Source organism: Acanthochromis polyacanthus, chromosome 11 (genome assembly GCF_021347895.1).
Source record: "Acanthochromis polyacanthus isolate Apoly-LR-REF ecotype Palm Island chromosome 11, KAUST_Apoly_ChrSc, whole genome shotgun sequence".
Taxonomy (NCBI): domain Eukaryota; kingdom Metazoa; phylum Chordata; class Actinopteri; family Pomacentridae; genus Acanthochromis; species Acanthochromis polyacanthus.
Genome location: NC_067123.1, coordinates 24,946,025 through 24,960,138, shown reverse-complemented (window position 1 = coordinate 24,960,138; position 14,114 = coordinate 24,946,025). Strand labels below are relative to the sequence as shown.

The window sequence follows — 14,114 nt, the reverse complement described above, 5'->3', positions numbered from 1 at the left end:
AATTGATGCAGTTTATTATTCCATCCTGACAAACAGCTAAAAGTAATTTTTGGTTCTTTAACCTACTTACCCATAATGGAACATATAAGCAATGAATGGAAAAACAAGCACATCAGCCAGTGTGAATTCTTTTCCAGCCAGGCAACAGTCCTAGAAGAGAGAATGCAAGAATTTGTGAAGAATGTTAGCATTAATAATTTAATATTTCAAATCCATTATTGGTGAAAGTGTTTTGTTTTTTTTAAGATATAGCCTGGCATGAAGGGAAAGGTCTCTTTTAATGGTCTGATGGAAGCTCAACACCAAGCTCCTGTCAGCTTATCTTAAGGAAATGGGGCCAAACAGGTGGCCTGGTTATATCTAAAGATAACAAAGTTTACCAGGTGGCACCTGTGAAACTCATGAATTACCACATCATATTTAATCTGTTTGACATTGACAGAACACCAGTTGAAATAAAACAAACTGTTTGTGATTTTTCAGAGGTTTACAGTCCCAACACACACTCCACTCAATAGAGAAATGATCCAGCAGCCATTTTTAAATGTAGCAAATTAAAAGAAACAACAGCAACCTGGAGGTCTTTGTGTAGCCTTTTGTTACCTGAGAAAAGCCCAACATATAAATGTTCTCGTCAAATGCTTTATTAAAATGCTGAGCTGTTCCTTAAGCATTAAGTCATTTACCTCCATCCTGCTAAGATTCAAGTTAAATTTGTATAAACTGCAGCTGTAAAAACTCTTCAAAATCATCATCATGATCATTATGATACTTGATGCAGCACTTAGATTACATTTAATATGGCTGAGAAAAACAATAACAGTAATACAAAGTTCTGCTGCTGTATTGTAACATTATATTACAGCCTCTTGCTTATTAATGCCTCCTTAGGTTACACTCTGTAGTGTGTGGTGTGAGTGTTCAAGCTTTTACCGTTTTTTTCAGATATCCCTCCCACAGCTTGAGCTCAGCTGTCAGAGCCTCCCTGTTTCTCTGAATAGCAGAGTCGTGTCTCTCCCCCTCTGGGACCCAGAAGTTGTAGGCGATAACAGCCACTGGAAAATGTCAACAGGTATTTAGTTGGAACAACCATTTTCTGAGATATGAGGGCTATGAGGCTAATCAAAGACATCTGTACACATGTTGCATAACATGGACTTCCACATTGTGTTTGGGCCTTAGCTTGTCTTTACCAGCAGTGGCTGGGGTCAGTCAAGACATCATTAGATAACATCGGCTTCACACTGAGGGCAGTAAAAATGGTTCAAATAACAGCCTGAAGTGGTTGCCGTTCACAGGCAAAAACATGCTGAGGTTAATTGGTAACTCTAAATTCTCTATAGGTGTGAATGTGATCATCATTGTTTGTCTGTATATGTAGCCTGTCATAGACTGGCAACATGTCCAGAGTGTCCCCGCCTTCACCCGAAGTCAGCTGGGATAGACTCCAGTCCCATTCCACCCTAATGAGGATTAATATTATATAGATGTATATCTACATAGTGTATACATAATGGATAGATGGATGTATTTTTCAGGGCTAGCACAGAAGTCTTGCCTTGCAAAACAAGAGCCAAATACTTCAGTTATGCACATCAGGGTTAACATACACATTTTCTCGACGAGTGTGAAAACTTCAAACATGCGCTGGTACATCAGTGCTTGTGCATCTGGGGAATCGGGAATCAGCTTGGTTCCCTGGGACTTGTACTGGTTCTGTTGATAGAACAGAAAAAAGAGGAACTGTTATGAAGAACAGCATGGAGCTCCTGTTTCTTTTCCTCTGCGGTGTAGGATGTCTGCTTGTCTGACAAGCGGAATAGCCCTCCTACTTATTAACTCCTTGGCTGCATGAAATATGAACTAGATCCCAGTTCAAGACCTCGGCCAAGTTCTCACCTCCAGGAAAAGGCAGGCGGCAAAGGACTCATTCAGGATATGGTTGCCACATTTGAAGGCAGGAAGCTTTAAGACAGAAAGGAGGGAGTTAAAGCTTAAGATAATTACTTTAAGTTCAAGCATGTATTGTATAAATTCACATATCTAAAAAAAAAATGCAGACTGAAGTTGTGAGAGGATTTGACTGGTTTCTAGGTAAACGGCTAGTTTGACTTCAACCCACCTGACCTCTGGGGTTCATGTCCAGGACTTCCTGGGACTTGTGCTCCATTTTCTCAAAGGAGAACTGCTTTTGGTTGTAGCCCTGCAGCTGCTTCTCTTCCAGTATGATCTGGATCCTCCAACAGGGAGGAGAGCCGGAGCCCCACAGCAGAGTCATGTCCTTGGCCATAGTTTCAGAGTGAAGTGCAACAACTGACAGAAGACAGAAGATGTTGTGGTTTGGTGAACGAAGTGAGGAGTGGAACTGAAATACACAGAAGCCTGGTTTTATTTCAAACTGGGAGTTTAGTCCCATCCCATTATTGTGTCACCACCAATGACAAGTCAAAAAAAAAGGGAGTGTTCACGGAGGGAGAATTTCTTTGTGCCTGTTCTTGAACTGTGGACAATGTGACATTGAGCAGCTGCCAGTATCAACAGAACGGTGAAGTAGTGCAAACTGTGTTTGGAAATAATCAATAGTTCAGTCATGTTTTCAACACAGTTTCTAATCAAAAGATAACTTGTTGAATGAGAGAAGGCTGCAGAAATCACAAGAAAAACACATGGTTCTGCTCAGGGATCTACCTTCAAACAACACACTCAGCTGCTATCCAGTAACCCTGAAGTAGTCACCCCTGATGTACAGTTTAACACAGCCTGCATTTATACACTTGTTGCTCAAAGAATTGACAAGAGAGGGCTCCAAAAAAAGAACCACATATCTGCACCTGCACGGGTGTGACACAGATTGAAAGCTTTGCATTAGAGGTCACACCAGAACATCACATTTACAAGTGTGTGTTAATATCAGATGTCCTTCAGGGTGTCCTCGTCTCGCTTTGGGTCCTCCAGCCAATGAGGAGGCCAGCTGATGTAATTTACTGATTAGATCTCCAAGGAGTTTAGGTTCGCTCTGTTTGCATTTTCTGCTGCCTTCAAATGGGGTTTATCATGTTCTTTTAAATACTGACTGAGAAATGCTGTACTCACAAATTTGTAAGCAGAAATTTTCTGAAAATTTTGAGTTCCCGAGTTGTGAGGAATTAGCTGACATCAGAAATGGAGGAAGTCATGGAAACTCATTTTTCAGAGAATGATCAGAGCAGCTCTGTCAGGTAGTCTGCTACATCATTCACTTAATCTTGAGACTAGAAAGAGTTCCTGCCATGTGCAAGACTTCTTGTGTGGTCCCAGTCCCATGTACCTCATGCCCCAAGGAGCCCCACCATTTTAGACCCGTGGCCCTAACCTCTCACCTGACGAAGGCATTTGAGAAGATCGTCCTGAACCATCTTCATCCTTTGGTGTATCCCCTGCAGTTTGCGTACCAGTCTGGTACTGGGACGGATGACACTGTCATCTACCTGCTGCAGAGATCCCTGTCTCACCTGGAGGACACTGGTAACACTGAGGTTCACGTTCTTCAACTTCTTCAATACAATTCAGTCCTCACTGTTTAGGGTGAAGATCACCTTAAGCTGGCTGCATGGACCATGGACTACCTCACAGACAGACCCCAGTATGTGAGGCTACAGGACTGTGTGTCTGATGGTGATATGCAGTACAGGAACCCCTCAGGGTACGGTACTCTCACCTTTCCTCTTCACTTTCTACACATCAGACTTCCGCTACTCCACAGACAGTTGTCATGTCGAGAAGTGCTCCGATGACACTGCCATCATAGTGTGCATGTCAGGGGGGAACGACTGTGAATACAGGAAGGTCATCATGGACGTTGTCGACTGTTACGAGCAGAACCACCTACAAATGAATGCCAGCAAGACAAAGGAGAAGGTGATGGATTTCCACAGGAAACCCTCATACACTCCACTGAACATCTAGGGACTTGACACTGAGAGAGTGAGGACCTATAAGTACCTGAGTGTCCACCTAAATAACAAACTAGACTGGACAGATAACACTGACTCTCTTTACAAGAAAAGTCGGTGTTGTTTATCCCTGCTGAGGAGGCTCGTATCATTTGGTGTGAGCAGGCCACTGCTGAGGACTTTCTACGACACTGTGGTGGCGTCAGTGGTCTCCCATGCAGTGGTGTGCTGGGAGGGGGGTGCTCTGAGCAGGATAAGAACAGACTTAACAGACTGATAAAAAAAAAGCCTGCACAGTCTGTGTCACAGCTCCCTTCTCCTCTGCCCTGTCTGTCTCCCATCCGCTCCTCTGCCCTGTCTGTCCTGCCTGTCTCCCATCCGCTCCTCTGCCCTGTCTGTCCTGCCTGTCTCCCATCCGCTCCTCTGCCCTGTCTGTCCTGCCTGTCTCCCATCCGCTCCTCTGCCCTGTCTGTCTTGCTGTCTCCCATCCGCTCCTCTGCCTTGTCTCTCCCTCTGCAGCTCGGTGCCTGAGTGGAGTCTTGCTTCTCAGCTGACTCCACTCAGGCAATCAACCACCTCTACGGCTCCCGGACAGCTGACAATCATCTACCTGATTACACACATCTGCAATAAGTACCAGCTCATCCTTCCACTCCCTGCCAGATTGTTAAACAAGAACCATGCAGTTCAGTTTTGCTCTCTAGTCTCTCACTAGATCCGTTTTGAGTTCCTGCCTTGTTTTTACTTTGTTTTTTCCTTCTGCCTCTGCCAGATTCAGCTGTCCAGAATCCCTGCTGTCCTCCTTCCCCTCCAGCTCTCCCCAACCCAAGTCATCACCGGTTTTTCTCCTGCCTGGACCCCCCGTTCCTGCCTGGACCCCCCCGTTCCTGCCTGGACCCCCATTCCTGCCTAGACCCCTGCTCCTGCATGGACCCCCCGTTCCTGGACAAAACCCCCCACTTCACCAGCCACTCCCCACTCTTGCAATAAATCACTCTAAATCTCCTCTGGTCTTGGTGGTGTGGCTCTCTGCTCGGGCCCAGCCCTCCCCAGTTCGTGACAGTCTGTGGCTGCTCCCTGGACTCCATTGAGGTGGTGGGAGTGAGGAGGGCTGTGGCCAAACTGTCCACTGTCATAGGAAACTCCTCCCACCCTCTGCATCAGACTGTGAACTCCTTAAGCAGCAGCTTCAGCAACAGACTGTTACACCTAAGTGTAAGAAAGAGTGTTTCCGCAGGTCCTTTAGATCAACATCAGTCAGACTTTACAATGCCACATTATAAACTTCACTGGTCTACCTCTGTTTACTGCTGCACTTTTTCATCACATACACATTCCACCTACTTATGTGCAATAACTGGTACAACCTTGAAATGATGATGATTTTATTGTGGATGCTCCTCAATGAAGAGATGACACAGGTAGATCAAGTTAAGGGTACTTGAATACAGACGAGCTCGTGATCCAGACATCATGCGGTAAATGGACAATGGATGTTCTTCTGAGTAAGATTATATAGGTCGTGTGGACCCACCTACATATGGTTTACATTAAAACACATAGAGAGGGGGTTTCAAGTCTCGAGACTTACTGGACCTTGCCCAGATAGAATAAACATTTAACATAGGGTTTTCATTCTCCCTTACATTCTTAGAGGCCAGAGAAAACACGTACCCCAGAAAAACACATGCTATCAAACTTCATCATCTTGTATGTAGTCTCCTTGAAAAATACAAAACATCATCTTTACATAGTGTTCTCTGCAATATCTTCTTCTTTTTGTTGTAATGAACTGGGATTAATAAGCAGTCAAATTGAAATTCTCTTTTTTATTGCTTTTGTTCGCAACACAATAAGAATCATTTGCATTTAAAAATCACCATTAAATTATGGTAGAAAATTGCTCTTCATAGCAGAAGCAAAATGTAATTTGTAAAAAAAAAATTGTGCAATGCAAGGAGTGGTTACATAACAAATCACAACAGAAACAGTTAGTGTGTCCACTGAGGAGGATTTAGATCTCAGACGGTTTTCAGCACTTCCTTGTCAATGACACTAAACCAGTAAGGAGGCCAGGAGGCTTTGATGCTGGGTCTGTCCTTCAGAGAGTTGTAGTATTTTGCCAGTGCAGGGTAACGCTCAGTACTTAATCTACAGTAAACAAAAAAAAAAAAAAAAAAGGAGAAAACTGGCTGTGACACTTTACATCGTGCAATTGTAACTGTTCATTATTCCATCCTGACAAGCAGCTAAAAGTCATTTTTGGTTCTTTAACCTACTCACCCACAATAGAATAGATAAGCCACGTCTGGAAAAACAAGCACATCAGCCAGTGTGAATTCTTTCCCAGCCAAGCAACAGTCCTAGAAGAGAGAACACAAGAGTTTATTTATTTTTTAAAAGTTAGCATTAATAATTAAATATTTCATATCTATTATAGGTGAAAGTGTTTTTTAAAGATGTAGTTTGACATAGAGGAAGCATCATATTTCATCCTTGTGATATTGACAGAATAACAATTAAAATAACACAAATTGTGGTTTTTCAGAGGTTTGTGGTCCTAACATACAGACACTGTACACAATAAAGAAATGGCCCAGCAGTCCATGGATTTTTAACTGTAATAATTAAAAGAAACAACAACAAGCTGTAGGTCGTGGTATGGCTTTATCTTACCTGGAATAAGCCCAACATATCAATGTGCTTGTTTTACTCTCAGCTGTCGTTACTGAGCATTTTTATTAAAATGCTGAGCTGTTACTCAAGCATTAAATCATTCACCTCTATCCTACTAAAAACTCTCCCAGATCATCTCATATCATTATTACAGTTGGAGCAGCACTTATATGAACATTTAATATGGCTGAGAAAAACAATAACAGTAATTCAAAGTGCTGCTGCTGCATTGTAACATTATATTACAGCCTCTTGCTTATGAATGTCTTCCTAAGTAACACTCTGTAGTGTGTGGTGTGAGTGTTAAAGTGTTTACCGTTTTATTCAGGTATCCCTCCCACAGCTTGAGCTCAGCTCTCAAAGCCTCCCTGTTTCTCTGAACAGCAGAGTCGTGTCTCTCCCCCTCTGGGACCAAGAAGTTGTAGTAGATAACATCCGCTGAAAAATGTCAAAAAATATTTAGTTGTAACAACCATTTTCTGAGATATGAGGGCTATGAGGCTAATCAAAGAAATCTGTGCACATGTTGCATAACATGGACTCCCACATTGTGTTTGGGCCTTAGCTTCTTTTTACCAGCAGTGGCTGGGGTCAGTCAGGACATCATTATATAACATCGGCTTCACACTGAGGACAGTAAAAACGGTTCAAATAACAGCCTGAAATGCTGCATTTATCTATTGTAATGAACTGGGATTCCAGCTGTGTTAGTTTAGCAGCCCTCCTCAAGAAGTAAAGAACACGGTCTCGTGATTTTAGTTTTACATGTGAACTAATCTGAGCATATGATCCTTTGTGGGATTAACGTGAACCTTCAACATTACTACCTGTTGTGAGGGTTTAGATTCAGATATAATGTACATAGATTTAATGCATTATGTCGTGAATTCATTAAGTCAGTGCATGACTCATTAGTGCATATCGTGTGTTTTGAACACCTCAGGTAACATGGATTTTGGCCCATTTTTTATGAAGATGAAGGATTTTTAGGGCGAGCATGAAAATCCTGCCTCACAAAACAAGAATGAAATAGTCAATTATGCCTATCAGTGTGAACATACTCATTTTCTGGCCGAGTGTGAAAGCCTCAAACATGCGCTGGTACATCACTGCTTGTACATCGGGAGAGTCAGGGATCAGTTTGGTTCCCTGAGACTTGTACTGGTTCTGTTGATGGGAACATAAAAAGAGGAAGTATTATTAAGAACAGCATGGAACTTCAGTTTCTTTTCCTCTGCGGTGTAGGATGCTTGTTTGTCTGTAAAGCAGCACAGCCCTCTTACTTATTAACTCCTTGGCTGCATGAAATATTAACTAGATCCCAGTTCAAGACCTCGGCCAAGTTCTCACCTCCAGAAAAAAGCAGGCGGCGTAGGACTCATTCAGGATATGTTTCCCACATTTGAAGGAAGGAAGCTTGAAGACAAACGGGGAATTCAAAAATTAAAATAACTACTTTAAGATCAAGTGTGTGTAAAATAAATTCGGATAAAAAATACAGACTGAAGTTGTGACAGGATTTGACTGGTTTCTAGGTAAACGGCTAGTTTGACTTCAACCCACCTGACCTCTGGGGTTCATGTCCAGGACTTCCTGAGATTTCTCTTCCTTTTTCTCAAAGGAGAGCAGTTTTTGGTTGTAGCCCTGCAGCTGCTTCTCCTCCAGCATGATCATCACCCTCCAACAGGGAGGAGAGCCGTTGCCCCACAACAGAGTCATGTCCTTGGCCATGGTTTCAGAGTGAAGGACAACAGCTGACAGACAATAGAAGACGTTATAGCTGGTAAACAAAGTGAGGAGTGGAGCTGATACGCACAGAAGGCTGGTTTTATACCATGCTCCTGCCTACCACATCTGGATTGGTGGAATTTAGTCCCATCCCATTTTTGTGCTATCACCAAAGATCTGTGAGTCAAGGGGGAAAAAAAGGAGCAGATCGTTTCCGTAGGTGAGAATTTCTTTGTGTCTGTTCTTGAACTATGGACAATGTACAATTGAGCAGCTGCCAGTATCAACAGAGCGGTGAAGTAGTATAAACTGTATTTGGAAATAATCAATAGTTCAGTCATGTTTTCAACACAGTTTAGAATCAAAAGATAACTTGTTGAATGAAAGAAGGCTGCAGAAATCTCACGAAAAACACATGGTTCTGCTCACGGCTTGACTGTAAAATAACACACTCAGCTGCTGTCCAGTAATATTTCATGTTTCTTAGAAGTTCAACAGAAGATCTGAGTCAAAAATGCTATCTTCAAGACATTGATCAATCAGTGTGCATCAGAGAAAATCCTCCTCCTGATACTGTTCTCTTCTTTCCATTTTCTTACCACTGATGATAAATTCATATGTGTCTTCATCAGTATGCAGCCTGTCTCATATGACAGCTTCTGAGTGAGTTTTCATTTTGCTCGACTTACATGTACAGATTTTTTGTTCGAAAAGCAGATGCAGCTCATGTTGGTTCATAAAACTGGTTCTGCTCTACATGTATCAGTCAATCCAGTCAATCAAACATTTCATGTGGTGCCCTGTCCACCCTTTCTCAATTTCAACCTTATCCTTTGTTGTAAGTTGTATATTTGTTCAAGTGTATTTTTGATTCATGTTTACAATGTACACATTATAAAAGACAGCAACTACTCACTGCACCACCCTGTATAAATAAAGGCTGAGCTAATGAATGCAGAGAAGAAAAGGCAGTTCTTTAAAAAATTGTAAATGTGGCCATATTTCTAGATCATGGGGCTGTTTTATTAAGGTCTAGTACTTTTGGAGGAAAGTTATTTTTAGATTTCTTTCCCACTATTTGTCTCATGTTTTGGAACATCAAAAAATGATCTGGTAGAAGGGTTTTATACATGTGATCATCTGCATGCTGCACTAATTCAACATCTTTGTTATTCATAGTGAGACCTGCAGCTGCAGATAAAGTTGTGCCAGTAATGAACTAGATAAACAGAAACTAATCATGTAATGGTAAGTAAGAATACACAAACTGATTTTCTATAAACAGCTTATTTCTTCTGTTCTTATCAGCAGAGGCTTTTGAACTGGGTCGGCCCCATGATGGATATTTCACCTCTTCCATATGAAATAACAGTTATTCCTGTAATCATCAGCGTTTAAACTGGAAAAAAGGACAAAGACAAGGACCAGAGCTTGAATCAAACTTGCACTTCTCAGGTGTGCAGGATATTAATCCATGTTCACAGTCATAAAAAACACTTCTCAAACCTGATACGTGTCTGCTGTTCATTTAAGTGGCATACACACGTGGACAAAATTGTTGGTACCCCTCAGTTAAAGAAGGAAAAACCCACAATTCTCACTGAAATCACTTGAAACTCACAAAAGTAACAATAAATAAAAATTTATTGAAAATTAAATCATCAAAAACAGCCATTACTTTTGAATTGTTGATTAACATAATTATTTAAAAAAACAAACTAATGAAACAGGCCTGGACAAAAATGATGGTACCTCTATAAAAGATTGAAAACTATTTGACCAGAGTGACATGATTAACTCAGGTGTGTCATTTAATTGACATCACAGGTGTTTCCAAACTCATAATCAGTCAGTCTGCCTATTTAAAGGGAGACAAGTAGTCACCCTGCTGTTTGGTGAAAAGGTGTGTACCACACTGAACATGGACAACAGAAAGCGAAGAAGGAAAATTGATGACAAATTGAAGAGACGGATCGTTGGAATTGTATCCAAAGAGCCCAGAGCAACCTCCAAAGAAATTAAAGGTGAACTCCAAGGCCAAGGTACATCAGTGTCAGATCGCACCATTCGTCATTGTTTGAGCCAAAGTGGACTTCATGGGAGACGACCAAGGAGGACACCACTGCTGAAAAAAACTCATAAAAAAGCGAGACTGGAATTTGCAAAAAATGCATGTTGACAAGCCACAAAGCTTCTGGGAGAATGTCCTTTGGACAGATGAGACCAAACTGGAGCTTTTTGGTAAGGCACATCAACTCTATGTTCATAGACTCAAAAACCAAGCATACGAAGAAAAGAACACTGTCCCTACGGTGAAACATGGAGGAGGCTCAGTAATGTTTTGGGGCTGCTTTGCTGCATCTGGCACAGGATGTCTTGAAAGTGTGCAAGGTACGATGAAATCTGAAGACTATCAAGGCATTCTGGAGAGAAATGTGCTGCCTAGTGTCAGAAAGCTTGGTCTCAGTCGCAGGTCATGGGTCTTCCAACAGGACAACGATCCAAAACACACAGCCAAAAACACCCAAGAATGGCTGAGAGAAAAGCGTTGGACTATTCTAAAGTGGCCTTCTATGAGCCCAGATCTGAATCCCATTGAACATATGTGGAAGGAGCTGAAACATGCCATTTGGAGAAGACACCCATCAAACCTGAGACAACTGGAGCTGTTTGCTCATGAGGAGTGGGCCAAAATACCTGTTGACAGCTGCAGAACGCTCATTGACAAATACAGAAATCGTTTAATTGCAGTGATTGCCTCAAAAGGTTGTGCAACAAAATATTAAGTTATGGGTACCATCATTTTTGTCCAGCCCTATTTCATTAGTTTGTTTTTTTTAAATAATTATGTTAATCAACAATTCAAAAGTGATGGCTGATTTTGATTATTTAATTTTCAATCAATTTTTATTTATTGTTACTTTTGTGAGTTTCAAGTGATTTCAGTGAGAATTGTGGGTTTTTCCTTCTTTGACTGAGGGGTACCAACAATTTTGTCCACGTGTGTAGTTGAACATACAGTATGGCTGGTGTGTCTCCAAGAGGCTGTGCATGAAAGTGAAAATGTAAAAATCATGTAAAGGACACAATATTAAATGATTTAATTTATGCAAAGTCATGCCAACGCAGGATATTTGCGTTACCTTTGTGCAGAGCAATTCACTTCTGACATTCAAATAATAAAGACAAAGGTCATGTTCTCCAATATACCGCCCACCTTTTCTCCCAGGATGAGGAGATTGGAGTTTACAGTGCAAACTGATTATATTATAGGCCTAATATATCAGTAAATGTGGTATGAATGCAGAGAGCCTACAAGAAATACTAACTGATATGAATGCATTAACACACACTGACTTCACAGGAACTTAAAATGCATTAGAAACTTTTGGTATAGTGGGTTGCATGTATGAGTTGACACAGACTGATCTTAGTTACAAACACAGTGTATGGGGGTAACAAAAGCTGTTATGTTGTCATGACAGTTTTCCTGTTGCTGTCACCCTGCAAACATCTAATGATGTACAGCAGGGGGTATTCAACTAAAGTTCAAAGAGATCCAGTCAGAGAAAATGTATTAAAACAAAAATCCTAAACATCAAAATATCTAAGTGGAATTAGTGTGATCTGTAACCTAGTAGTTTTATTAGTGTCTGCATGTAATCAATAACTGACCATCACCCTGCGGATGGTATGGTGTAGTTCGTGAATGACCAATACCAGCCAGCTGTTGTAACCTTTTGAACAAGCTGTTGTCGAACTCCTTTCCCTGATCATGGTGAAGCTTAGGATATCCGAAGCGGGGAATGAAGTCCTGAAAAATCTTGTCGGCTGCCGTTTTCCTGCTTTATTTTTTGTTGGATACGCTTCAGCAAAGCGTGTGAAATGGTCTACAATGACAAGTATATACTCATAGACTTGACTTTGCTCCAAGTGTAGATAATCAATACACACTAACTCGAATGGACTGCTTGTGGAGATGTGTCCCATAGGCGCTCTCTGTGGAAGACTGGGACGCTTCTGTTTAAGGCAGACACACCTTTTGTTGACATAGTCTTCTATCTTATTCTGCATGTTGGGCCAGTAAAATCTCTCACGGGCAAGATGAGTCACTTTCTCAGCACCAACATGGCCCATGTCATTGTGCAAGCTTTTCAGTACAATGGCTCTCAACTTTTTTGGAAGGACAAGCTGCCTGTGTTGTTCAGTCTTTCGATAGAGAATGCCATCATCCACCTCGAGCTTATTCCATTCATATAGCAGTCTTTTGGTCTCTTTCCTCATGTTTCTTTTGTCACTTCTATTTGGAGTCCAGTTCCTAAGTTTCAGTGAGACAACTTCTGCAATGGCTGTGTCTTCCTGCTGTGCCACATACGTGTTTTCTGGTGTAACACTGGAAACATTCTCAGGTGTCACAGCATCCACATTTGCATTGTTAAGCTGCAGGGCGGCAACTCAAGGTACATCACTCTCTTGAGCTGCTTTGCTGCCTCACCATATGGTAGAGACAATCTCAGGTGAGATAATCTCTGTATGTTCTTTCATGTCATCCTAAAGGTTCAGGGGACACCTTGACAATGTATCTGCATCTGTGTTCATCTTCCCCGGCCGGTACTTAATATCGAAGTGGAAATCAGTGAGCTCACCGACCCATCTGTGTCCCACAGCATTTAATCTGGCAGTGCTGAGAACATAAGTTAAAGGATTGTTATCGGTGTACACTGTGAATGTTGGGGCATAATACAAATAATCCCTAAACTTATCACAGATGGCCCATTTGAGAGCCAAGAACTCAAGTTTACCAGAGTGGAGGTGGTAATTTCTCTCGGCAGGTGTTAGAGTTCTTGAGCCGTAACCAATGACCCTTAACTTGTTTTCCTGACACTGGTATAACACTGCTCCTAGCCCTTCATTGGACGCATCGGTGTGCAGTACAAAGGGAAGGTCAAAGTTGGGGTAAGCCAGGACAGGAGGGTGAGTTCGCATATCCAACAGCTTGGCCACAGCATCTCTGTGTTCTGCTTGCCATGTGATGGGTGTTTTTGATGGAAGCTGCCCTTTATCTGTCTTCCTGGTCCTGACTGTACTTTTGCTAGATTGTCTCTCAGTGTCACCTTTAATGTCATTTGGTTTCTGCAGCAGTTCAAACAATGGTTTTGTCAGTCGGGAGAATTCTTGGATGAAGGAGCGGTAGTATCCCAGAAATCCCAACAGGGACTTGACATCTCCAACAGTGCGAGGTTGTTTGTCTTTAAGTGCCATCACTGCTGCCAAATCCTGTGGATCGATCTTAACTCCTTCTCCAGACACCAGCCTGCCAAGGTAACGAACCTCTCTTTTGAACAACTCACACTTGGTGGGTCTCAGTTTGATGCCGTGCTCCCTCATGTGGCTTAGAACTTGTCTGAGGTGATGTATGTGATCCTCAAAGGACACTGAGTAACACAACACATCATCAAGGTATGGAGCACAGCATTCGTCTCGAATACCTTCCAACACACTTTCCATACACCTCTGAAAAGCTGCAGGTGCATTAGTTAAGCCAAAAGGGATACGGACCCATTCATACAACCCCCATGGTGTACTGAAGGCTGTGAGATGTCTGGATTCCTCACTCACGAATCCTTGGTGGTATGCCCTGCCTTGATCGAGTATGGAGAACCAGTAACCTGGCAATAGCCAGATTAAAAATTGTGTAGTACTTGATAGTACTCCACAATATCAATCTGGGAACGCTCCATGTAAATCCGTTCGGAGGAAAGAGGCACGGATTGGACA

At 42.0% G+C, this 14,114-nt stretch overlaps 2 protein-coding genes across 4 annotated transcripts in view; both read right to left on the bottom strand.

The window, feature by feature from the left end:
• LOC110947741 (glutathione S-transferase A-like) overlaps nt 1-2,373 on the bottom strand; it is a 39,830-nt gene extending 37,457 nt beyond the window's left edge. Inside the window, exons 1-5 of one of the 3 annotated variants that reach the window (XM_051955666.1) lie at nt 2,123-2,373; nt 1,900-1,965; nt 1,611-1,716; nt 934-1,055; nt 71-150 (exon numbers count right to left, since the gene is read on the bottom strand). In XM_051955666.1, coding sequence (XP_051811626.1) covers nt 71-150; nt 934-1,055; nt 1,611-1,716; nt 1,900-1,965; nt 2,123-2,290 — 542 coding nt within the window. In that variant the 5' untranslated portion in view covers nt 2,291-2,373. The remainder of the gene's footprint in view (nt 1-70; nt 151-933; nt 1,056-1,610; nt 1,717-1,899; nt 1,966-2,122) is intronic. The other 2 variants (XM_051955665.1, XM_051955664.1) reach the window with 2 other exon arrangements.
• Nucleotides 2,374-5,300: 2,927 nt separating this feature from the next.
• Nucleotides 5,301-8,421, bottom strand: LOC127536140 (glutathione S-transferase A-like). The gene is made up of 6 exons (XM_051955691.1): nt 8,172-8,421; nt 7,959-8,024; nt 7,670-7,775; nt 6,925-7,046; nt 6,216-6,295; nt 5,301-6,083 (listed from the first exon to the last, which is right to left on the bottom strand). The coding sequence occupies exons 1-6, from the start codon at nt 8,337-8,339 to the stop codon at nt 5,954-5,956; spliced, it is 672 nt and encodes a 223-aa protein (XP_051811651.1). The 5' UTR covers nt 8,340-8,421; the 3' UTR covers nt 5,301-5,953.
• Nucleotides 8,422-14,114: the final 5,693 nt, after the last annotated feature.

Bases quoted from the DNA above. Each gene is read 5' to 3' on its own strand.
- LOC127536140 (XM_051955691.1), bottom strand. From the start codon at position 8,339: ATGGCCAAGGACATGACTCTGTTGTGGGGCAACGGCTCTCCTCCCTGT. The intron at 7,776-7,958 runs GTGAGAACTTGG...TCCCATCAACAG, and splicing joins CCGCCTGCTTTTTTCTGGAG to AACCAGTACAAGTCTCAGGG. The intron at 7,047-7,669 runs GTATGTTCACAC...GACATTTTTCAG, and splicing joins CACACTCGGCCAGAAAATGA to CGGATGTTATCTACTACAAC.